The sequence below is a fragment of the Capricornis sumatraensis genome, chromosome 4 (genome assembly GCF_032405125.1).
Source record: "Capricornis sumatraensis isolate serow.1 chromosome 4, serow.2, whole genome shotgun sequence".
In the NCBI taxonomy this organism is placed as follows: domain Eukaryota; kingdom Metazoa; phylum Chordata; class Mammalia; order Artiodactyla; family Bovidae; genus Capricornis; species Capricornis sumatraensis.
Window position 1 is genome coordinate 12,050,810 of NC_091072.1, and position 26,746 is coordinate 12,077,555.

At 39.0% G+C, this 26,746-nt stretch overlaps 1 protein-coding gene across 2 annotated transcripts; it reads right to left on the reverse strand.

Annotated features, from left to right (window-relative positions):
* Positions 1 to 64: 64 nt before the first annotated feature.
* DDHD2 (DDHD domain containing 2) lies at positions 65 to 26,746 on the reverse strand. 2 transcript variants are annotated; one of them, XM_068970363.1, is made up of 18 exons: positions 26,621 to 26,746; positions 25,152 to 25,379; positions 24,290 to 24,477; positions 23,411 to 23,500; positions 22,324 to 22,444; positions 19,983 to 20,072; positions 18,945 to 19,080; positions 18,388 to 18,596; positions 18,049 to 18,116; positions 17,273 to 17,395; positions 16,101 to 16,196; positions 14,966 to 15,076; positions 14,702 to 14,857; positions 14,347 to 14,449; positions 14,034 to 14,204; positions 13,166 to 13,328; positions 2,724 to 2,831; positions 65 to 1,958 (listed from the first exon to the last, which is right to left on the reverse strand). In XM_068970363.1, exons 2-17 carry the CDS (start codon positions 25,369 to 25,371, stop codon positions 2,750 to 2,752), a joined length of 2,127 nt encoding a protein of 708 aa, XP_068826464.1. In that variant the 5' UTR covers positions 25,372 to 25,379; positions 26,621 to 26,746; the 3' UTR covers positions 65 to 1,958; positions 2,724 to 2,749. The 2 variants fall into 2 exon arrangements, with proteins under 2 accessions (XP_068826464.1, XP_068826465.1); XM_068970364.1 differs by lacking the exon at positions 26,621 to 26,746 and having other exon boundaries at positions 25,265 to 25,295.

Sequence of the window (26,746 nt, forward strand, 5' to 3'; positions counted from 1 at the left end):
TGATTCTCTTTGGTCTTTGATGGATGAGCCAGGTAGAAGTACGCAACTGGTCGAATTGGTTTTATTTCATTATTTACTAAAGTTTTAAATATAATCACATAAAAAACAAACATTTCAAAAAGTGCAAAATATTAGAAAGCTAATCAGTGCTATTAATCTTTCCATGCAAACAATCTCTCTTGCTGAGATAAGCAATACCAATTCTGCAGCTGGAGTATGTATAAAATGATACTCTACCAGAGTTTAAAAATAGGCTTGGTCAAGAGATTGCACATGATACAACTGAAGTAGTGCAAAAAATATACAACTGAATAAGGAATTTAAGTCAAGCTTAAATTCACTGTGTAAGTGCATCCATGATACCAACACAGGGGGGTACACAGGATATAAAGCTCTTTTCCAGTCACCTGCCCTTCACCACCAGGAAGGAAACACTTCTTAGTACAAACAGTGGTTAGTATCTTAACAATCCGGGGTGATGCTGTTCATCTTTGGTTACAGGGACTACCTCTTGCTTGGCTTGTCCTTTGGCTTACTCTTACAATTTACTTACTCTGTTAATAGGAAGAGTAAATGTAAATTTGAAGACAACAACTTGATGAAAGCTTCCACTTTACATTGAATGCTACTTAATTCTCAGTAACCCTTACTTCCGTCTCGGAGTTTATGTAGTAAATAAAGCATTTCATAGAGCTGAAACGTCTTAGTGGCTTGGTCAGCATTAGTCTGTAAGCAGATGGACATGGAGAGGCCAGGTTCTCACCAGTACCCCAGCCTTACCTCTAGCGTGATGGTAACATTCCCTCTGCTGTCACAGAGATGCCGTGTGTGAATGTTAAACGCCGGGGGTCTGCATTCACCCATCTCACCTGCACACTCTGACACTGACTCTGCAGCAGCTGTTCCTAGCCCCACAGAGCCAGGTTTCTCTTGCGGAACACCACCCCTCCCCTAGCACTGCCTGTGCCGGGGCCTGTCCAGTTGCTCCCTGCACTGTGGGGACTCAGGCGACAGTGTCTTTTTAAAGAGAACAGTCTTCAACACTCCCTTCACACAAGCAGATGTGGCAGATGGCTTTCACGTGTTGTTCCACCATGAACACACCACTAAAAGGTTTTATTCATCACTTCATAAGCAGTCAAAGCTGTGTAACTGCAGGTTTGTCAGCGTTTATAACTTTACCCTAAACTTAAGAACTAAAAAATAACTAGGTTGGACTTCATCTAGAGTCTCCCAGTTTGAAGTATGATACATATAAAAGGGCAGGTCTAGGATATGTAATATGTTTATAAAGATGTACCTGATGGAAACTAAGCTGTCCACTTTAGACTCTCAGAGCAGCTCAAATAGCTGTAAAAACAATGAACAGCCTCTCTGAGTCCTAGCAATAAATCTTCTCAGTCAACTATAGAAAGTAAACAGTATTTGTAATTTTAGTCTTTCTTCATACAGTACATGTAGAAAACAAAATTTGGCTGGAAAGAATCTGACTGCCCACCAGTCTCCCTCCTCCACTTAGATCTAGCCTTCCAACACAGAGAACACTCATGACCGAAAGCAGACCCAGAATGGCTTCTGAGTCTCAGGAGCGCACTACCAGATTAGCATATTCTCTAAAGATAAACAATAACCTCCTAGAAAAATTTACACCCAACCCAAAACAAACTCAAGGCAGGCTTTATGCCATCTCAGGTATTAAGCATAGAGTGTGGTAATATAACCACCACCAGAGACTGCCGCGGCCATGGAGAAAGAATGCGAATGTTGCTGTGAAGCCAGTGGTGAAAAGTAACAGGGTCTTCCCTTTGCTTTTCCACTTGCTTCCAGAGAGGAAGATTATCTTCCAGAGACCCCAGTGGTGAGTAAGTGGCAGGCAACATGCAGGGAACGACACAGCTGAGAAGAAAACGCGGGAACAAAGAGGCGGGTTTTCTGGGGAAGGATCCCTCACTGTCCATCTAGGGGAGAAAGTGGAAGAGAGGTCATCACGCTGAAGGCAACCAGAGAGAATGCCAGAGTCTGACACACAAGCTTTCTAACTATTAATACATATATACAAGGCTGAGTAATGTAAATCCCAGGCTGGGGTGTCTATATTTAAAGCTGAAACTGTTGTAACTGCAAGGAGCTAAAACCAGTCCATCCTAAAGAACACCAGCCCTAAATATTCACTGGAAAGGCTGATGCTGAAGCTCCAATACTTTGATGCAGGCAAAAACTGAAAGCAAAAGGAGAAGAAGGCAGCAGAGGATGAGCTGGTTAGATGGCATCACAGACTCAATGGACATGAATTTGAGCAAACTCCAGGAGATAGCAAAGGACAGAGGAGGCTGGTGTGCTGCAGAACATCGAGTCGCAAAGAGTTGGACGCAACTTAGCGACTAAACAACAACAATGTAAATCCCAGAATGGACTGTATGTACTTAAAGCTGTAAATGTTGTCATGGTAACTTTTAGATGGTCAGAACCATGAAGATTCTGAGTTTAGATCCTAAAAATGACAAGTGTTATTGGACCAAGTTGCTAGCAAAACACACACTAACCTTTCTCTAAATGGCCTCCAGTGCTTTTTTCCCATGAATTTTAACCAGAGTCCCTCTAAAAATGAGTAATAACCTAGAGCTCCGTGACAAGAAACAAAAAGTACATTTCCAAGCAGCTTTTCAGGCACCACATGTTAATATGTAGGAATAATGCTACATACAGGACATTTAAAAACTTACATTAAGCAGCCTTAGATGGTCCATTTTTACTGTAAGGGCTGATCAAGGAAGATACCCTGGGTTTGGTAGATTTCTTTGAGGACCAGCAATACTGTATCTTCAGACTCCCTGGAGAAAGAAAAGATTATGTTGTAAAAAGAAACTAACATTTGTACCAGGTGTTTTACATATACTATCTAACAATCTACACAACCACCTTACAAGTTCGTTTTTTTTTTACTGTTTAAAAAAAAATCTGGCTCAGAAATGGTGTATCTGACAGTGGCTTAGAAGGTAACCTAACAAAGAAGTTGTTTGTTAGGTTACCTTCTAACAAAGAAGTCTAGTGTTGCATTCTGTAATATAAAAAAGCCAGCAGTAAATGACCAAGTCCTCCCTTCACAGAACTCATTCTTGGGACAACATGGGAGAGTCATCCAATTCATCACCTTAATTTTTTAAATGTTGAGTCACCTTTTTAAAAGAAAAGCCAATACAATCATGTGGACAAAGATCAAAGATACAAAAGGATGTAATAATGAAATCTCCTTCCCACTGTTTCTAAACCACTAGTTCCCAACTTCTGACAACTGATGTTATCAATTTCTTATGTATCTTCCAGATATTATTCAGTGTGTGTACAAGCAATTACTTACATCTGGTTCATAAAGAAATATGACTATAAAAATAACATTCATGGATTGCCTTACAGGTATATGGCTCAAACACTTTTCTAGATCTGGGGTTTGACATTGTTTGAGTCATGGACCTATTTGGGAATCTAATGAACCTATGGATTTCTCCCCAGAAAAGACATCATACACATATACTATATACCCAAAATTGTAAGTAGAATTTCACTAGACTCGTAGACTTTCTGTCCCCTACAAGGGACTGCAGGTTAAGAAATTCCTCCTATCCCAATGAGTGGAGATTAGCTAAACCAGATATTAAAATGGTATGATCCTGGTGCATAAACAAATGAGTCAATAGAAAAGAACAGAAAATTCAGAAGACTTAAAAACCCACAGAATAATATCAAATCTATTAACAGTGTTTTCCAGATGGAGAGCCATCTGGAAAATGATTTGAATCAATTCACATCTTCTTACAAGGATAAATTTGAAGAGAATCAAGGATTTACATGTAAAAATGAAACCCTAAAATATCAGAATAAACTGTGGTAAGGAATTCTCTGGAGAAAAATCTAAGCATGACACAAATTCCAGAAGCCAAAAAAGAAAAAATAAATTTGACTATATAAAAATCAAAGTTTATACCTGGCAAAAAACCAATGTACACAATGTTAAAGACAAACTGGGGAAAAGTTATTTACAACTCATATCACAGATTTTATCAATTAAAAAAACAATTCAATATGAAAGAGAATAGAGTATAGATAACTTCCCAAAAAGAAAATTAAAATGGTCCTTGAGTGTATGTCAAGATGATCAACCTTGTAACAGAGAGGGCAATAACTACAGTATGCATGATACATACACTGGAAGTCACAAAACATTTCTGAGAGAAACTAAAACCACAATACACTGAGAGATACCACGTCTGTGGGTCAGAAAACTCAGCATTTATTAAGGTATCAGTTCTCCTCCCCCACAAATTGATCCACAGATAAAATGCAATCACAATCAAAATCCCTAAAAAGCTTTTTGGTTGAAATTAATAAGTTCATTCTAAACGACATATGGAAATACAAAGGACCTACAATACCTAAAGTAACTACTAATAGGCACAACAAAGATGAAGAGCTTACAAATACCTAATTTCAAGACTTAATATAAAGCTACAGTTATCAGGACAGGGTTTTATTGATGTAAAGACTGACAAACAGATCAATAGAACAAAACAGAGCCAAGGCAATTCAACAGTTTCTCCATCTGAAGAAACTTTTCAACAAATGTTGCTAGAGTAACAGAAAAGCCACAGGTAAAACAATGAACCTCAATCCTTTCCTCACACCATATTTAAAAATTAACCAAAATGGATCACAGACCTAAATGTAAAAGCTAAAATGACACAACTTCAAACACTAAAAAGAAATAAGATTTGATGTTGGATGTGGGCTTCCCTGATAGCTCAGTTGGTACAGAATCCACCTGCAATGCAGGAGACCCCGGTTTGATTCCTGGGTTAGGAAGATCCCCCTGAAGAAGGGATAGGCTACCCATTCCAGTATTCTTGGGCTTCCCTGGTGGCTCAGAAGGTAAAGAATCCACCTGCAATGTTGGAGACCTGGGTTCGATCCCTGGGTTGGGACAATCCCCTGGAGAAGTGAAAGGCTACCCACTCCAGTATTCTGGCCTGGCGAATTCCATGGGCTACAGTCCATGGGGTCGCAAAGAGTCGGACACGACTGAGCAACTTTCACTTTAACTTGGCAAAGATTTCTTACTTATGTCACAAAAGCACAAACATCAAGAAACTGGACTTCATCAAAAGACATTTTTGCTTTTCAAAACATACTTGTTGGACAAATGAAAAAACCACATCCTGAGAGAAAAAAAGTATCTGAAAAGGACTTGTAAATAAAGTATAGGAAAATCTTGAAACTTAATAATAAAATAATCCAATTTTTTAAACGGGCAAAAGATTTTAACAGACAATTCACCAAAGATGATGCATGGATGGCAAGGGGGATCAATCAAGGTGGCAGAGTAAGAAGACATGGAGCTCACTCCTTGCCAACAAACAGATCAAAAATACATCTATATATGGAATAATTCTCGTTGGAAACTGGCACAAAAACTCCTGTACACCCAAGGCTGTGAGAGAGATCCATATGTAATTGGGTTGGACAGGAAGAAAAGCGATCAGGTCAGCACATGTGCCCCTGAGAGAGGACTTGGAGGAAGAGGGAGAACACTGGGGCAGAGACCCATCCCGGGGGGTGAACAGTGAGTCTCAGGTGGGATGCTGCAGGCCCGGGGTCCTAGCTGGCGGAGATGAACCACCCCTGGCTGGGTGGAAGGCAGGCAGGACTAGCAGGAGGGCTGTGGGAAGGAGGGGGTGGAGAGGGCGTGTGTGAGTGTGTGTGAGTGAGTGTGTCTGTGCGTGCTGACTTATGCACCCCCACAGGGAGAGCAGGGCAGAGGGGGCAGTTGGATGAATGCTCTAGTGGCTGCCAGGTTCCCCGCCTGGGCACACACCTCCGCTCCGTGTCCTCCACCAGGACGACACGGCACTGCACAGCATCCAGAGGCAACCCAGGCCTGGGGCAGAGCCTGCTTGGGGGCAGCAGTCACGGTTGGCACTTACTCAAGTGGTGCATCAGAAGGAGCCTAGCACTCTGATGAGAGCCTCTACCCCACAGCTCCTGCAGGATATACACGGAGGCTCCACACAGGCCCCAGGGACCCTGCAGGGTGGCCCCATGACAAGACGAGTGGTGGAGGCTGGGCATGGTGATGGGCTGTGAGGGGCAAGGCAGACATGCACGTGAGGCTGCGTGTGAGCAGAGCAGGGGAACAAGTGCAGCCCCAGCAGGCAGACAGCTCAGCCTTCTGCCTGCAGAGGGTCCACGTGGGTGCCACTTTGGTCAGTACTTCCCAGCTCTGGGGCAAGGCTTCCAACACAGGGAGAGGGGAAAACACACACCCACAGGGAACAGAGCCAGCCTGGGCCCAACCCTTGCCTCCAGCAACTTGGATCAGATCCTGTCCCAGCAAGGTGCCAGCCACTGGGCAGGGGCAAAGGTCTGCCTCATACCCAGCTCCAGCCCCACCCCCTGCTGAGGGGATATCAGGGAATCCAGCTCTCCCAGTGGAGACCCTGGGCACACGCAGAGTGTATAAGGATGCTCCCACATCAGAACATCCCTTTAAGACCACAAGAGGTAACTGTTTCACCTAAATTCAACAGTGACAGAGAAAGTTAAACAAAATAAAAATGCAGAGGAACTGCTCTCAATTGGAACAAGAGAAAAAAACCCTGAAAAAAACAAATAATGAAACAGAAATAAACAATTTACCAGGTAAAGAATTCAGAACATTGTTAATAAAGATGTTAATTGAATTTAGGGAAAAGAATAGATGAACATAGAATTTTAAAAAGGAACTAGAAAATATTTAAAAAGACCCAATCTGAAGAGAAGAATAGCTGCCAAAAAAAAAAAACCCACACTAAAAAGAATGAATAGCAGACTAAGTGATACAGAAGAACACATATATGATCTGAAAGACAGAAAAATGGAAATCATCCAATCAGAACAGCAGAAAGAAAATAGGATTTTTAAAAATGAAATCAGTATAAGAAATCTCTGAAATAACATTAAACAACCAACATTCACATAACAGAAGACAGAAGAGAGCAGGGCATCGAAAATGAAGCTGAGGTGATTACAGCTGAAAACCCTCCAGACCTGAAGGACATAAGCTATCCAGGAACAGGAAGCACAGAGGACCCCAAACAAGTTGAACTGAAGGAAACCCATACCAAGGCAGCCAGAAAAAAAGAAAACAGAATCCCCACCGATAAGACTATCAGCTGATTTCTCTGCAGAAACCGTGCAGGCCAGAAGGGAGTGGCATGATCTGCAACCTAGAGTACTCTGCCCAGCAAGATTACCATTTAGAACTGAAAGAGAGACAAAGAACTTCTCAGACAGGCAAAGACTGAACGATTTCATCAATACTAAACCTACTCTAAAAGAAATGTTAGTGGGTTTTCTCTAAGTGGAAAAGAAGTAAGAACCTATAAAGAAGAAATACAGAGTAAGGACTGAGGACCAACAACTTAACTGAGCAGTATGGAGATTAAAAGACAAAAAACTGTGAAAGCAACTGTAACTACAATAAACAGTTAAGGGATAAACATGAAACAGGAAGATATAAAATACGACATCAAAATATGGAGGAAGGGAATAGAAATGTAGAATGTTCAGAATGTGTTTGAACTCGTATGAGTACCAGTTTAAAACGAGATATAGGTCAACATATATGAACCCCATGGTAATCACAAATAAAAACAAACACAACAAATACACAAAAACTGAAAAGAAATGCAAGCATACTGCTAAATAAAATCATTAAACCACAAAGTGTTAGTCGCTCAGTCATATCCAACTCTGCTAACCCATGGACTATAGCCCTTCAGGCTCCTCTGTCCATGGGATTCTCCAGGCAAGAATCCTGGAGTGGGTTGCCATTCCCTTCTCCAGGGGATCTTCTGAATCCAGGAATTGAACCCAGGTCTCTTGTACTGCAGGCAGATTCTTTACCATCTGAGTCACCAGAGAAGCTCCCTAAACCACAAAGGAAGAAACAAGAAGAATAGAGAAGAACCACAAAACAACTGGAAAACAAGTAATAAAATGGCAATAAGTACATATCTATATCAATAACTAAATGTCACTGGGCTAAATATTCCTATCAGACAAAACAGACTTTACAACAATGGCTGTAACAGAAGACAAAGAAGGGCATTCTATAATGATAAAGGGATCAATACAAGAACAAGCCATAATGTTTAACATATATGCATCCAAGACAGGAGCACCTCAACATGTAAAGCAAATACTAACACACCTAAAGGGAGAAACTGACAATAACACAGTAATAGTAGGGGACCTTAACATCCCACTTTTATCAATGGACAGATCATCCAGACAGGAAGTCTATAAGGCAACAATGGCCTTAAATGACCCATTATAGATGATCTGAATATATTAGATATCCACAAGGACATTATGTCCGAAAATAGCAGAATACAGACTTTTTTTTCCAAGTGCACATGAAATGTTCTCCCGAACAGATCACATGTTAAGAGGATAGAAATTATACCAAGCATTTTTTCCAACCACAGTAGTATGAAACTAGAAATCAATTACAGAAAGAAAAACAGGAAAAGAACTCACACATGGAGATTAAATGATATGATATGATATGCTACTAAAAAAACAACGGGTCAATAGAGAAATCAAAAAGGAAACCAGGAAATACCTTGAGACAAATAAAAATGGAAACACGACTCTCCAAAAATCTGTGGGATGCAGAAAAAACGGATCTAAGAGAGAAGCTTAGAGTGATACCGGCCTTCCTGAGAGAGGCCTTCACTCCCTTGAGAAAAACCTCAAACAAACCTACCACCTAAAGGAATGAGAAAAGGAAAACAATCCAAAGTCAGCAGAAGCAAGGGAATAATAGAGAGAAGAAATAAAACAGATCTTAAAGAAAAAATACAACAGGGCTTCCCAGTGGCTCAGCGGTGAAGAATTACCCGCCAATGCAGGAGACACAGATTCAATCCCTGGTCTACTACGCCTGTGCTCTAAGAGCCCTGGAACTGCAGCTACTGCGTCCAGGTGCTGCAACTACTGCAGCCCACGAGCCCTTGAGCCGATGCTCCGCAATGAGCAGCCCATGCACGGCAACAAAGAGGGGCCCCCGCGCCACAACTGGAGAAAAGCCGGTGCAGTGATGAAGACCCAGCACAGCCATAAGAAAATAAACACAAAATTTTAAAAAACAATAGAAAATATCAATGAAAACAAGAGTTAGTTTCTTGAAAAGATAATAAAAAACTGATAACCTTTAGCCAGGCTCGCCAAGAAGAGAGAGAGAACCCAAAATAATCAAAATAAGAAATGAAAAAGGAGAAATTACAACTGATACCACAGAGATAGAAAAACATAAGAGGATACTATCAAAAGTCATATTCCAGCAAATTGGACAACCTAGAAAAAACGGACAAATTTCCAAAAAAACATAAAAATTGGCAGACTGAAATCAATAAGAAACAGACCATCTGAACAAACCAAACACTAGTAGAGAAATTGTATTTGTCATATAAAAAACTCGCAGGAGGCTTCCCTGGTGGCTCAGGGGTGAAGAATCTGCCTGCCAATGCAGGAGACACAGGTTCGACCCCTGGTTCAGGAGGATCCCACATGCTGTGGAGCAACTGAGCCTCTGCCTTCCAACTATTGAGCTTGTGCCCTAGAGCCCAGGGTCCTCAACTGCTGAAACCCGCGTGGCCTAGAGCCCATGCTTCACAACAAGAGAAGCCACCGCAATGAGAAGCCCACACACTGCAACCAGAGAAAAGCCTGCGCAGCAAGAGACCCAGCACAGCCAAAAATAGTAAGTGAAAATTACATATTAAAAAACACAAAACTCCCAGGAAACAAAAGCCCAGGACCAGCTTCCCAGGGGATTCTAGCAAACTACAAAGAAGATTTAACACTCATCCTTTATAAATTATTCCAAAAAATTGAAGAGGAAGAAACTCTCCCAAATGCATTCTGTGAGGCCATCATTATCCTGTTACCCAAATCACACCAATACACTACAAAATAGGAAAACTACAGGCCAATGTCTTTGATGAATATAGATGCAAAATTCCTCAACAAAATATTATAACAATCCAAAAAAATAAATAAAAGATCATACACAATGATCAAGTGGGGTTTATCCCAAGGACACAAAGATGCTTCAATATTCACAGTTCAATCAGTGTGACATACCAACAAAAGGAAGGACAAAAATCACATGATCATCTTAATAGATACAGAAATAGCATTTAATAAAATTAAATATACATTGACAAAAATTCTCCAAGTTGGTATAAAGAGAACATACCTTAACATAATAAAGACTGCTTATGACAAACCCACAGCTATCATCATACACAACAATGGAAAGCTGAAAGCCTTTCCTCCAAATTCAGAAACAAGACAAAGATGTCCACTTTTGCTTCTCTGATGTAACATAAATAGTACTGGAAGTCCAAGCCACAACAATCAGAGGAAGGGAAGGGAGGAAGGAAGAAAAAGCACCCATGTTGGAAGGGAGTAAGTAAAACTGTCACTATTTACAGATACGTTCTACTTTAATATACAAACCCTAAAGCCTCCACCAAAAAGCTATTAGAACAAATGAATTCAGTAAACTTGCAGGATACAAGATTAATATACAGAAATCTAATCCTTTTCTATACAATATTAATGAACTACCAAAAAGTAAAAAAAAAAAATCTCATTTAAAATTACATCAAAAAGAATAAAATGCCCTAGGAATAAACTAAACCAAGGAAACGAAAGCCTATACTCTGAGAATTATAAAACGCTGAGAAAGGAAACTAAAGATGATATAAATAAGTGAAAAGATATTTTGTGCTCTTGGATCAGAAGAATTAATATTATTAAAATGGCCATACTACCCAAAGCAACCTACAGACTTAATGTTATCCCTACTGAAATACCCATGACATTTTGCACCGAACTAGCACAAATGAATCTAAAATTTATACAGAATCACAAAAGGCCCTATATTGTCAAAGCTATCCTCCCAGACTTCGCACTACACTACAAAGCTACAGTTATCGAAATATATTAGTACTGGCACAACAACAGACACACAGAACAATGGAACAGAATAGAGCCCAGAAATAAACCCACACACCCACAGTCAACTAATCTACAACAAAGGAGGCAAGAATATACAATGGAGAAAAGACAATTTCTTTGATAAGTGGTGCTGGGAAAACTGGACAGCAACATGTAAAAGAATGACATAAAATCTCTGCACACCATATACAAAAATAAACTCATAATGGATTAAACATGTAAATACAAGAGTGGAAACCACAAACCTCCTAAAAGAGAACATGGGCAGAACACTCTTTGATATAAATCATAGCAAAATATTTTGGGTCTTTCAAAACAAAAATAAGCAAATGGAACCTAATTAATCCGTGAAAGCTTTTTGCCAGCAAAGGAAACCATAGACAAGATGAAACCAAAAGCTACTGAAGGGGAGAAAATATCTGCAAATGATATCAGCAATAAGGGGTTAATATTCAAAATATATAAATATCTCATAAAGCTCAATATCAAAAAAGTCTCCAATTAACCCAATCAAAAAATACGCACAAGACTGAAGAGGCATTTTTCCAAGGAAGACATACAAATAGATACTGGGCACATGAAAAGGTGGTCAATATCACTATTCCTCAGTTCAGTTCAGTTCAGTCGCTGTCGCCAGGCCTCCCAGTCCATCACCAACTCCCAGAGTTCACTCAAACTCATGTCCCTCGAGTCGGTGATGCCATCCAGCCATCTCATCCTCTGTCGTCCCCTTCTCCTCCTGCCCTCAATCCCTCCCAGCATCAGAGTCTTTTCCAATGAGTCAATTCTTTGCATGAGGTGGCCAAAGTACTGGAGTTTCAGCTTTAGCATCATTCCTTCCAAGGAACACTATTCCTCAGGGAAATTCAATTCAAAACCAAAATGAAACATTACCTCACACCTGTCAGAATGGCTGTCATCAAAAAGAACATAAATAATAAATGTTGGCAAGGATGTGGAAATGGAACTCTTATCTGCTGCTGGTGGGAGGGTAAACTGGGGCAGTCACTGTAGAACACAGTATAGACGCTCCTCAGAAAGATGAAAACAGAGCTACCACAGGACTCAGCAGCTCCACTCCTTGGCATATACCCAGAAAAAATGGAAACACTAACCTGAAAAGATATATGCACCCCAGTGTTCATAGCCACACTAGTCACAATAACCAGGATATGGAAGCAACCTAACCATCCATCAACAGACAAATAAAGAAGATGTGGTACATATTTACCATGGAGTAACACACAGCCATAAAAAAACAGAATTCTGCCATTTGCAGCATCATGGATGGACCTAAAGAATATTATGCTCAGTGAAGTAAGCCCTCATTGTATCACAGGTATTTGATAGATGTAGAAAAAGCAGGACAGGGCAGTGCTCATTTGGGATTAGAATGATGGCTTGTTTATAATTTTATTAACACAAAATAGCACAATCATGTCATTTGATGTTCCAACCAAGGAAGACAAATGGATAACGGGCACATAAAAGGGTGCTCAACATCGCTAATCCTCATGGAAATTCAAAACCACAGTGAAATATCCCCTTACCCCCTTCAGAATGGCTGTCATTAAAAAAGTAATAATGATAAATGTTGTTTAAAATAAATACAAATAATAAATATTTGATCCTAATAAATAATTAAGGCTGAGCACTGAAGGTTTAATAAACAAAGAAGGCTGAACACCAAAGAATTGATGCTTTTAAACTTTGGTGTTGGAAAAGACTCTTGAGAGTCCCTTGGACTGCAAGGAAATCCAATCAGTCCATCCTATAGGAAATCAATCTTGAATATTCATTGGAAGGACTGATGTTGAAGCTGAAGCTCCAATACTTTGGCCACCTGATGGGAAGAACTGATTCATTGGAAAAAACCCTGATGCTGGGAAAGATTGAAGGTGGGAGGAGAAGGAGATGACAGAGGATGAGATGGTTGGATGCCATCACTGACATGATGGACATGAGTTTGAGTAAGCTACGACAGTTGGTAATGGACAGGAAGGCCTGGCATGCTGCAGTCCATGGGGTCACAAAGAGTCAGACACGACTGAGTGACTGAACTGAAGACAAAAAAAAAAGACCCAAAACAAAAACAAACACTTACCAGTAGCACAGATGGCTTTGTAAAGCAAATAAATATTCATTAAAACTTTCAATGGGCTTCTCCTGTAGCACATAGTCAATGCGCTGGCCTCCATTCAGCATTCCCACATGGATGGGGGGGGCTTCCTCTTTCACTGGCACAGGGTTCTCTTCTGTGTTAACATCTGGAAGTGAAGGAACCATGGTCAGAATATAAAAGCTTCCAGCCCTCCAAGGGTGTCCTTATCTCTCCTCACACTCCAGCCTCAGCAGAGGAGGAGCTACTCTGCTCAGAAAGCTCTTTCCTCTCAATGCCCTTAAAGCTTGTTTTCAAGCCACACTGATTTTATCCAATCTCCTTTGTTTCCTATACCTTTGACAGCGAATTCCATTTACCTCTGGTTTACAAACTAAATGCAAGCAGGGTTAGATTGTCTTTGGCAGTTGAAAAGAAACTCCTTTTGCAGTTAAAAAGCAAAAGAATGCAGTATTAACTGTGCAATCAAAAGAAGTGTCCCAGCTAGTCCCCAGCCAGGAAAATAAAACTGACTCATGAACACACAAACATTCCCTGGTAAAAGCAAGGTTCTTCACAGTGTAGGCGCTTAGCATCACCGCCATAGTGCCCAGTGGGGAATGGTTTAAAGCCTAGTTACTAGATGCTCAGCTTCTCTTTAACACTTTCCCTCACAAATAATTGTTTCCACAATTTGTGGCTATTTGATGACAGAAAGAAACCAGCAGAGCTGAAGGCCAGTAGGACTCATAGTCTAGTGTTGGTTCTCAACAAGGGGAAAGGTAAGAAGACCCTGGTAGACTAAGAACCAGACTTCAGGGAGTCCCTCTTATCTGGCCTGGTGCAGGTAATCACTGTGTTCAGTGTCACTGACCACTAGGCTTCTCCGAATTTGACTCAGGTTCTGCTTCTGTTTCTTCCGCAGTTTCTGAAGCTTGTAAGGCAGGGTACGGAGCTCTGGTGAAAGACTTCCAGGCCATCCGCAGTGAACCTAGCAAGTTATTCTTAAGGTCCATGCTCATCCTGGTCAAGCCCTCTCTCAGTTCTGAAACACATGTGAAAAAGAACACTACATGGTTTACAGAGTTGTAAAAGGGCTCAACATAGCTAAGCAAAGTGAATGAGGTCCAGTCAGCCTGCACTGACCAGAAGGTCTACAATCATCAGGTTCTGGACTCAAGACATACCTAAGTGCATCCGCTTCCTGCCTTTATGGTGTGGGATCAGCATTGGCTCAAATTCCACTCCAGGGACCACCATTGGTTCAATCCTGTAGGCCACAGGATCAAACTACATGCAGAAAACAACAGTTACACATACCTCTGCTGATCATAATGATGGTCTCAGGAATAAAAATAATTATAAGCTCATTTATTTTTAAAGTACTTGTTCTGCCCCCTTCACTTCCAGATTCATATTATAAATTTTCTCATTAGTACAAAATAGTATAGAAAAAGTAAATCAACACAATAGACTATCATATGCTCTTTACCAATAAGCCCTAACATTCAGGTAAAATCACAAGAGCTGTCCAATGCTTACAGGGTGATAAATATTGAAGAAACCTTTGCATGTTGGAAATCTGTAGTTGGGGTCAATTCTTTTTAGCCCCCGGACAGTAAGGAACATTCCAATGGGAGATCCAAAAGCAAAGAATATTTCTGGTTTATAGATAAGCCGGGGGTATTTTACAGGCACCTGGATGAAGGAAATAAAAGCATCTCTTATTGATAATAAAAGTTACATTTGTTTCTACAATACCAATGGCAAACAATAAAACGACCAAAGAGAATGAGTACTGTTTACCTGCCCAATGCCGACATCCAGACCATTAGTGCTACTGTAGAACTCCGACTCTTTGGGGATATTAGACATATTTGCCCCTGCAGGTGATTGCGGGGTTGGTCTATTAACACCCTAAAGAATAAACGAGAGTTCTGTGGAGCTGCTAAGTAGTAAAAAATATCCAAAGGATTATACAGTTTTCTACCAGTTGAAAAGGATGCTTGGCAAGGTTTTGAAACGACAGTCAACAATTTTAAGAAGAATCTCTCAGAAAACAAAATAAAGCTAATGAAAACCAAAGCTGCCTTAAATTATGAACTGATATCCCTACATGCTCTGAAATGATGAAAGCTGTACAAAGCCATCTGGGTAGTAACTGAAACTTTGGGCAACCATCGTGAGAGAAAATGGCAGCAGAGCACTGTGGGGCGCTGGGGGCTGCTGAGGAGTTCAGTGCAGTCCTATGCCTTTCTAATCAAAGTAGACAGTATGTCTCTATCAGCCTTAAACCAGAACCAAACAACCTGCTAAATGGCTGAAAGATAATCATCTAGGCTGTGGAAGGGAATTCAGTGGCAAAAATACTCAGTGCACAAGTACTGTTACAACATGGTTATACCTTGAATACATTATGCTAAGTGAAAGAAGCCAGTCACAAAAGGCCACATATCATATAACTCCATTTGTAAGCAATATCCAGAATAAGAAAATCCAGAGACAGAAAATAGATCAGTAGTTCACAGAAGGGAGGAATGGGGAGTGACTGCTATTAAATATGATGTTTCTTTTTACAGTGATGGAAATGTTCTGGAATATGATAGTGGTGATGTTATTCAACTCTGAATATGCCAAGACCCACTGAATTTTATATTTTAAAAGGGTGAATTTTATGGTATGTGATGTGCAATATATTTCAATAGTTATAAAGCAAACCAAAAAAGGAAAACAATTGAATGGTAGAAGTCCAGGGGAGATTAGACTTCTGACACTGATAATATTTTTAAAGATATTAATAAAGAAAATGTATTTAGTTTCTAACAAAGAGAGCCAAAGGTAAATTTTTACAACTGCTTAGCTCCCTATACATCTCAAAAAGCACAAGGGTACAAGGAAGTCAGAACACTGTTTAATCCCATAAGCTATATTAAGCACATACCATTGAATTTTTTCTGGTCCTAAAGTAGTTTAGTATCTTCTTTCTTGGTCCTAAAGGAATTCCCATTTCCTGAAGGTCTTTGTCTGTACATAAAGTCTAAGCATAAAAAATCAAACACTGTTTTTATTTCTAGGCAAAATAAAATTAATTAAATGTCCCGTTCTCTGAGAGGAATAGGCCTAAGCACTCTGTTGTTCTTGGCTTTACATGACTAGGAGTCCCCAGTGGTAAAGCATCACTAATAACTTTCTCTCTTAATAAAGGAGCTTAAAAAAGGAATATAAAATATCAATACTGGAGTTATCAATGCTGTAGTAATATAGATACTATTGTTAAAAAAAAGCCTACAGAAGTGAGTATCTAACTTCATGACAGAAAAACCTTCCACGGTTTCCACGCTCCTCAGATGTTCCATTCCTGAGAAAGGTTATGTTCCTATTCATGCACGTGAGCAGTGAGAACATAAAGCAAACACAGAGCAGAAAACACACCAACAATCCAGATGCCAGCTAAAGGGCTGCTCCCTGATGAGGGAAGTCTTCCTTAGGCCCCCAGACTACATCAGCTCATCCTGTGGCACACTCCTAAACCACTGTGTACTTTCCCTACTTAGAACTTAGCACAGTTGTAATTAATTACGTGTTTGGCTATCTGTGTCTTTTCCACTAAGCTATAAGTACCATGAAGTTTGAACAATATCTGCCTTATCAGCACTCTACCTCATACTTGGTACAGCTGCCTGATCATAGTAGGTATTTAGTAAATACCTGTTAAATGAACAAATGTGTCATAAATCTTAAAAAAAAAACAAAAAGGCACACCTGAGGCGACAAAAAAATAAGCAAATACCCACAAGTAGAGCTCTGGAAAGTATAACAGAAAATAAAAGCTGGAAAAGTCAGTGGCCTTTACACCTGCTCTCATGTTTTCAGAGCTGTGCTGGGTTTTAGTCTTTGCTCTATTCCTATTATCAACGTGGCTCCTCTGAACTTTGAACTCCCACAAAAAAAAAAAAAAGAAAAAACAAATAATGCTAAAGAGTATTACTAATGATAAACTATGTATGACTAAAATGCTTCTAAAGGGCAGGCTCTTAGCCAGCAGTATGATGAAAATAAGCAATAAAAATACTGAAAATGGAACAGTGTACAGTTTTAAAAGATTATTTTTACCAGAGCTTCCTTATCTATTTTCTCCTTCTCAAAGATACTAAAGAATTCAGACAGTTGAAGTTTCTTCAACTCTTCCTCCAGTGTTGGTGTATCTCCTTGATCCATGAAAATACTTGGCAAATCCTAAAAATTAAATTATAAAACTTATATTGTCTAAATTCATTTAGATTTTTTTATTAATACTACTTTGCAATAAAGAAAAGCACTATGTAAGATAGCCACACAGTATCTTAACTTTGACTAAATCGAAACGTATACGAAATATAAACTAAAATGTGATTGATCTTTAAGTTTTTGCAGTCGATTGAAACTTTATGTTTTTAAATAAATGAATCGGTGAATGAATGACTATTAAAGTATTCTTCATCATCATTAACAAAACTTTCCCTGAGCTCTTAGTAGTGTTTAAGGACAGCTTTCAAGCAGAATTTCTATAAACTATATCAATTTGCATTCAATTAATTCTTCATTTCCTCATATGCAAATTCCATTTCAATGATTCTATAACTCTAATAACAGATCAGTAGTGCAGTGTATATTTATAATGAAAATAAGATAACCATAATTATTTTAGAATGTGGCAAATGTTTATAGAAGCATATTACTATCTTGCTTCTATTATCCAAGAATAACAGAGATAATTACAAATCTGTTAAAATTAAAATATATGTAAATTTAATATTATGGTATGAGACTAAGTGGGAAAAAAAAGTCTAAAATCTAAAAATCCCTACTAAGAAATAGTACAAGAAAATCTATCTGAACATCTAAATTACCTTTTTACTGTCAGTATCTCCCAAAGAATCTTTCTGATTTGTTAGGATATCAAACAATATAAGCGAACCTGTAAGTAAAACAGAAGAAGAGGGGACAATTTTGAAGCATTAGCACTGAACAGCTGCCTTTTACACAAAAAAGGAATAAGCAAAATCTACTAAGTAGGAAGTCTTTCTTTCCAATCCACCATTACCCTTCCAACCCCTTCCTAATATTTCATCACAGACTAGTTCTAGACCTCTGAATCTGACACTGATAAAAGACACTGTACTTCAAAAAATACTTAAAAGGTATCCATAAGATGTGATAGTCCTCTCCAGTCATAGAGAATTCATTACCTAAACTATGACCAGCAATGGATACACTCCCTTTGAAATCAGGGTTCCTCTGCAGAAAAAGTATATAAATTCGGTTCATTTCAGAAGCGACTGTGTCCACAATAGTCTGACAGTAGGTGGGGCTGTTGTAGAAGAAGACATCCAGAATCGTGTCGTTGGTAAAGTGCCTGAGGCGGTTAATGCTAGGCAGGGTTATTCGCTGCAGATCTCTGAAAAAAGGAAAGATGTTTTAAGCAGAAAACTTAAATAAATTCCATAACCTCCTTTATGCTAAAGAAATAGTAAAGCTGCAATAGTAAACACTAATGAGCCACTAAAACATATTGGAAGAAGATACACACCATTCCCTACTCCTGACCCAAGCTGCTTAAACAAAGGGATTGTTCAGCACTTAATAATATAACTCTAAGAAAATGACACAGAAGTACAAAAAGTTTTTTGTTGAACAGAATTTTATATACACTCTCAGCTAACAGCAGAGATGTTCCTAAGCATATTAATGATCAGAAAACATTACAATCACAGGTAACAACTCAAAGGTGTAAAGTATTACTCACACATCTACACCAGTGGAATGCAAGGGACTGTGCCAGTTGACTGGGAGAAATTCTACCCTCCCAATCTGCTGATTTTCTTGGGCTTTCTTAAAATGCGTCTGTAGCAGGTTCAAAGAAACACTGCGAAAATCATTAACTAGAAAAGAAAATTAACTAATGCATTAACAGTGAAGCAATCAACTCACAGAATTAGGATGCAACAGATCATACGATTATACCACACTCATCTACATTTGCTTAGAGCACCTACTGACTGGAGTCAAAACTAGAGTGATATTTAAGAAAAATTAATAGTGCATATGGGAAAACACATTCCTTTCATATTGGACTGCTTTTACTATACAAAACATTTTCATTAAAAAAAAAACACACACACAAACTTCAAAACTTCTGTGTCAGACAAACTGTTTCAATTTTTTAAAAGAATCACCTGACTATGTCAGTTGGCCTTGCACTCAAACAATCATTCATTATCCAATATTTTAGAAAAAACACTGATGTTTAGAATTCATATTACATTGATCTTTAACCTTCTAGAAAGTTTATGCTTAGAAGCATTAGTCATTAGGATAAGACTCCCAAATTGGGATAATTAGACTATGAATACTACCTTTCAAAATCAAGTTAATGACCTAAATATTCTAATTAGAGTATCATGAGGTTTATCACAATGTAAGTTAAAAAAATGTAAATTTCAGTTGTTCATTTAAACTAGATTATCTTTATGGTCATATATTTATGGTTCCCTTTAACTTTGGAATAGTTACAAACAGGACAATCACATCATAAAACAATTTTATCAGACTTGAAGGCTTATTCACTCAAGAACTATTAGTTAAGAGTATAAACCTATTAGCCTAAGGAAGTTACTAGCACTTCAGGTCTAAGCTGGGAGGCTTTACTACCTTGCCACCTGTCTTCAGCTCTCCAAATCTTATTATGCAGCTAAGAGGACAGCCTAAGACAACACTATCTCAGCTCAGAGGAGCACTAACAGTCCCTTTAAATGATCTAACCTGACACGCTTTGCAAACCTACCACACTGTACAATGCTTCGAAAGCGGAGATCACAAGCAGGTCCGATCCCATGGACTACAAAAACCAAGTGATCTATTTGTAAAGGTTCCCCTACAAGTGAAATTATAAAGAAAAGTTATTCAGTATAACTAGTCATGTATTCTAAAATCAAACATTCACAATAAGCAGGTAATAGAAATGGGCAAGTTAAAATATGAGCAGATTTTAAGACACAAATTTTCCTATATTTCACTACTCAGTAAAAATATTGCAATTTTACTTTGTTTCTAATTTATCTCAAAAGTGTTTCTAATTTATCTTAAAAATGGTTGGTGCAAAAGTAATTGCGGTTTTTGCATTGTTGAACTTTGCCATTTGATATTGGAAAACATTTTTAATGAATGTGATTATGTTATAGCTCTAACATACAGATCTAACATCTAAATGTGTTTTAATACACATTTCTCACCTTGTTTCTTTGCTAAGTGTTATTACTTGCTGTTTATTTTGTATTTATTTTAGACTATGAAAATGATGTTAGACAAAAAGCAAATTCGAGGGATTTTCTTAAGTAAGGTCAAAATGGGTTGTAAAGCAGCAGAGATAACTTGGAACAACAGTACATTTGGCCTAGGAACTACTAACGAACGTACAGCGCAGCAGTGGTTGAAGAAGTTTTGCAAAGGAGATGAGAGCCTTGAAGATGAGGAGCATACTGGCCAGCCATTGGAAGTTGATAATGACCAACTGAGAGCCATCATCAAAGCTGACCCTCTTAAAACTAACAAGAAGTTGCAGAAGAACTCAACATCGACCTTCTATAGTTGTTCAGCATTTGATGCAAATTAGAAAGGTGAAAAAGCTCGCTTAGTGGGTGCCTCATGAGCTGACCGAAAATTTAAAAACTTGTCGTTGAAGTGTCATCTTCTCTTACTCTGTGCAACAACAATGAATCATTTCTTGATCAGATTGTGACACGGGACAAAAAGTAGATTTTATACAACAACTGGTGACAGCCAGCTCAGTGGCTGAACCAAGAAGCTCCAAAGCGTTTCCCAAAGCTAAAGGTACACCAAAAAAAAGTCAAGGTCACTGGTGGTTTGCTGCCAATCTGATCCACTACAGCTTTCTGAATCCCAGCGAAACCATTACATCTGAGAAGTATGCTCAGCAAATCAATGAGATGCACTGAGAACAGCAATGCCTAACGCCAGCATTGGTCAACAGAAAGGGCCCAATTCTTCTGCACAACAACACCCAACCCCACGTTGCACAAACAACACTTCAAAAGTTGAACGAATTGGGCTACACAGTTTTGTTTCATCTGCCATATTCACCGGACCTCTTGCCAACTGACTACTACTTCTTCAAGCATCTTGACAACATTTTGCAGGGAAAACTTTCACAACCAGAATGAGGCAAAAAAATGCTTTCCAAAGTTTGTCAAATCTGGAAGCACGGATTTTTATGCTACAGGAATAAAACTTATTTATTGTTGGCAAAAATGTGTTGATTGTAATGGTTCCTATTTTGATTAATAAAAATATGTTTGAGCCTAGCTATAATGATTTAAAATTCATGGTCCAAAACTACAATTAGGTCTGCACTAACCCAGTAAGTCGGTAAAAGACTTTTTCAGGATTTTAAAACTTTTTATTTTGAAATAACTGCAATCTTTACAGAAAACTTGAAAGAACAGTACAAAAAATCTCTTTTTCACACAGATTCCATACTTTAACATTATGTGTGTGTGTGTTCACACACATTTATTTTTAGAACCATTTGGGAGTAGGCTGCATACATCATCAGACTTCACATATCATATCTCTTTAAACCGTTAATATTTTGTATGTTTCCTAAGAATATTCTCTTGTATAACCACAGCGCAGTTACCAAATTCAGATAATTTTACATTGACAGAATACTTAAAAGGAATTTTATAATCCAGTTAAATATATTACAAAACCAACCATAAATGCCCCTAGTTAGAGACCAATGGGTAACCATCAGGGTCCTACTGAAAAATAGTTTCCCCTGGTTGAAAAACTTCAAGGACACAAGTTACCAGGAATAAATAAGCAAGCAGGAAGAATCACATTTCTTAGAATTAGGACTAAATCAGTTCATTTGTACTTAGTGACTTCCTGATTAGTAGTGCCCAAATTTTATCCATCCCACCATATATACTTAGCAACTTCAAAAGATATTTTTATACCTATTAAGAGTCTCACTTAGAATAAGCCCATTGGATTAAAGACCACTTTTTAAGCCTCAAGGTAATCAATGTCATAGAAAAAGGCCACAGTTTAAGTCATAAACAAGTATATCAGAAGATAAGAAAAAAATGAATGATTAACATTACCACAGTGAATGTCAACAGAGATGTTCTCAACCCCCCTCTTCACTGTTCGAGGTCGACCTTGCTCAGCAGGTGCTGAACCCCATTCATCGGACCCTGCAACTGGCTGGTAATGCACCATAAGCTTAAATAAAAAAGATCAGAGCAATATTTATTCTACATTAAAGACATCTTAATAAGTTCTCAGGAGTGGGGACAAGTCTTTCAAAACATAAAGTGTGAAAGAGAAAGTCACTCAGTTGTGTCCAACTCTGTGATCCCATGAGCTGTAGCCCACAAGGCTCCTCTGTCCATAGAATTCACCAGACAAGAATAATAGAATGGGTTGTCATTTCCTTCTCCAGGGGAATTTCCCCAACCCAAGGATCAAACCTGGGGCTCCTGCATTGCAGGCAGATTCTTTACTGTCTGAGCCATACACACTCAAATCTCAACTGGAGTTTTGCCATGTAACTCCAACAGCTTGAAATGAGAATCCTGAAAATACTTTAGGCTAATGTTGTATACTTTAAATATCTCACTATTTTATTTGTCAACTATACCTCAATAAAGCTAAAAAGCAAAAGGAAAAAGAAAATGTTGATACATATCTTTCAACAATATCCTACACATGAAAGATATGCCCACCTAATATGTCAGTAATCTTCTTAATCTACAATGACATAATTTTCCCTATGAAAACTCTCCTTGTAAGAGGTGAATGAGCAAACAATGGTAGTGGTTATGGTTTTAAGTTTCATAATTGTGAATGCAATATAAAAATTTCCAAAGGTTATCCTATATAGAACTGCTAGAAAAAAGAAGCCACCGAGAATTAATTGCATTCTCTTTAGTAACTCAATTAATCTTAATCCTATCATTAAAGTGAAAGTGAAGTTGCTCAACTCTTTGCTACCTGTAGCCCACCAGGCTCCTCCGCCCATGGGATTCTCTAGGCAAGAATACTGGAGTGGGTTGCCATTTCCTTCTCCAGGGGATCTTCCCAACCCAGGGATTGAACCCAGGCCTCCTGCATTGCGAGCAGACGCTTTAACCTCTGAGCCACCAGGGAAACCCGATCCTATCATTAAAGGGCCTTAATTTGCTTTACCTTTGGATTGTGTAATATAATAATTTCTCTGTTGGGAGACTCCAATTTCTTTTTCCATTCATCCAGAGTTACAGCAAGCATGTAAGTTTCCTTAAAACAAGACACATTTCATTAGATTTCTCTAATGGCTTTTCTATTAAAATTGAACCTCTCTTCAAGAATATTGCTAGATAAACAATTATAGTAAGAATTTCTTACTCCAATTTATCAAATTTATTTTAATTCTCTTTAAATGACAACAGACACTAGTATAGAATAAAACAAAAAACAATCAACAAAAAATAATCATTCTGCTTCTATCATCTAGACTGGAAAAAACAGCTATACACATTTCGATATATTTCATTCAATGATATTAATGCATGTATATTATCCACAAAATTAGGATATTACATATAAAGTTCCTTCTCTTGATTTATCAAAATTTTAAAATTCTTTTAAAATTACAATAAGTAACAGTATAGAACAAAGAAAAAAATCAGTCCTAATTCCATCATCTAGACTAGAAATAATCATTGTTCACATTTTGATATATTTCTTTTAACAATATTAATGTCCTACTCCAATATAAAGCAAATTTCAGAATAGTTTCAGAGCAAGAAAAATAAAAGCAAAAATGAACAACTCTATGGTCATAGTTTAAATACTAACAATGATCACCATTAGAGAAAAAATTTTTAAAGACATAAACAGTTTCTGTAATATTTTAAAATCTGAAAACTACTTTATCCTGAAACTGACTTGAAAAAGAAATGCCATAAACTGTGCTGCAGATAGAAGCGAGCTCTCTTTATAAATTCACAAAATAAGTCACAAAGAGGAAGAAAAGATTATTAAAAAAGAGAAGAAGAAAATGAGTAAAAGAGATCAAAGGAATACCTCTAGAACTTGGCTGAAGCTCTCCGAGTATGGAACATACTTATTATCTTTGTCTCCCTTGTAAAACCAGGTACATCGTCTCACTTCTGAAGCCAGCTCATCCCAGTAAACAGCATACCGCATCCTCTTCCCCAAATGAACATCATATCTACCCCCATCAGTGGGAACAATTCTATTACAATCTTTTCCTATTGAGGATTGGAAAGGGGAAAAGAAGCACATAGTAAGGCAAAATAAAATACAACTGCCACTCCCAAAATACAACTCTGAGTTATATGTTAAATAATGTTATAAAACACATGAATGATCCCTTTCTTCTTGGCTAAACCATCAAAATCATTCTTGGCTTTAATGAAACATAAAAAAAATAATACCCAAATTCTATTTTGCTCTTTTTCTGAGGAGAGATTATAGTATCCCTTAAAAAAAAAAAAAAAAACTGTAAATAAGAAAGCTCTCCTGAATTTTTTGCTTAAGGGGTCAAAAGGTAAATTAATGACCTCATGATGATAAAGTACTAACCAGAATCATTCTTACTTCGTAACATAAGAAAAAACAAGTGAAAAATTAAAGAATTCATTCTTTTGCAATATGACACTACCACCCACCACTCTTTATAAACAAAAACTGAAACATAAGAAACATTATTGTATAACTATGCAGAAATTACAATAGGCGCTGTTTTCAAAATACAGACCAAATTCTTGAATATTATAAACTCATTGGACAATAATGCAGAACTTCAGTATTAAAATGCTATAGGAGATAACTAGAAACAGCACTCACTACAATAACTATCATATTACAGTTTTAAAGGAATGACAGTAAGTCCTCGCCTGTTACAAGTCATCATTTACCCTACCAGAGCTATATGCCTCTTCCAGCTGCTGTGAATCCTGCGAGTTGAAAGGAATCCATGTCTCCTTAGAATCTATTATCTTACAATAAAACCAATGAGGAGAAACTGGTTCATACAAACTGCCAGCATCCATGTCTACGAGCTCAAAGGAACTACATGAATTTGGTGAAGGAGATGGGTCTGACTGGGACGACTGTTCCTGCTGTGACTCCACTGATGACATTTCGTTCTCTAAAAGACAAAAGAAAACTTTCAGAAAAAAAATTTCCTTCTATTAACAGTGTAATTGTTCATACACACAGACACACACACAAAAAAAAACAGGGTTATTTTTAAGAGGAATTTCTGAAGAAAAAAAAAAACTAAGGCGGCCATACAATTTAAAATATAAATAAAATAAATTAATAGCTTTGTTTGGTTGGTTTCTGGTTTTTTTAAGGGAGGGAAGGAGGCTTTAAACAAAATGCTTCTCATAGTTAGACCAATGGGCTTTGCACTGATCTCCCAATCCTCCCAGAAAACTATGATTTTAATTAAGCAAAACTGGAATCATGAAAAACGCATGGTCAAAATCTTGATTGCAAAAAAACCCCAAACCACTTTACCCCAATATCCAATACAAATCTAGTGCCAAAGCCAAAAACATTTACTCCAACTGTTTTTAGTAACACCTGCTTTTGGCTTCAGGCTACGGGAATTACAATACTGAAAATAAAACTATTCACTTAAGATAACAGTCACTTCTTATCAATCCTTGCAGGGTGCTGAAGCACGGGCGATGGTACAAATTTCTGAAAACGCGAACCCTCGCTTGGGGCCACTGCGCGCACGCGCGCACCCATTCGAACGGTCCAGGTCTTAAGAGGAAAAAGGTAGCAAGTGACCTCCTTCCCCTAAGGAAGACTGACCTGTGTGTTTCCCCTTCACCGCTAGGCAAAGACTAACTAACGCTGCACAGACCACAAAAGGGAAACCCAGGCTCCAACGAGGGGAGCGGGCGAGACCATCTCGGCACTCAGTGCAGTTGGACCGGGAACACCCGGCCTCCCTCTGAGCCGCCGCCTCCCCGGCTTCCGCCACTTTTTATCATTTTTTCCCCCCAGCACGAATTTACCTCCACCACCTCGCGTGTCCCCTCTCCCCAGGACCCCGAGCCTCCTGTGACCCAGGTTTGAGACCTCAGGGCTCGCGGACGCCTCTCCCCGTCCCGCCTCCGGCCCCGCAGAGAGCAGCGGGGCGCGGGTGGAACCGGGTGACTTCCCGGCGCCTCCGGGAGCCGTCGATACCAAGCGGGCCAGGCCGCGTCCCAGGGACCGAGGCCACCCCCCGCCCCACAGGGGCTGGTCCTCCCGGGGCCCCCCTTCCCTGCCTCCAGGCATCGCGCCCTCCTCCGCCCCTGGCATCTCCATCCCGCAGGGCCTCCCAGCCGCTCCTCGGGTCCGGGGCCCGGGGCCCGGCCGCCGCGGACTCACCTGGCTGCCTCACAGCCTCTCGCGCTCTGCTGCCCTCGCTCAGAGGGGCACGACATGTCCCCGCGGAAGCCTGCCCCGCGAGCCGGGGCGGGGCGGGGCGGAGCTTGCGGGCCCGCGGGATTCGCG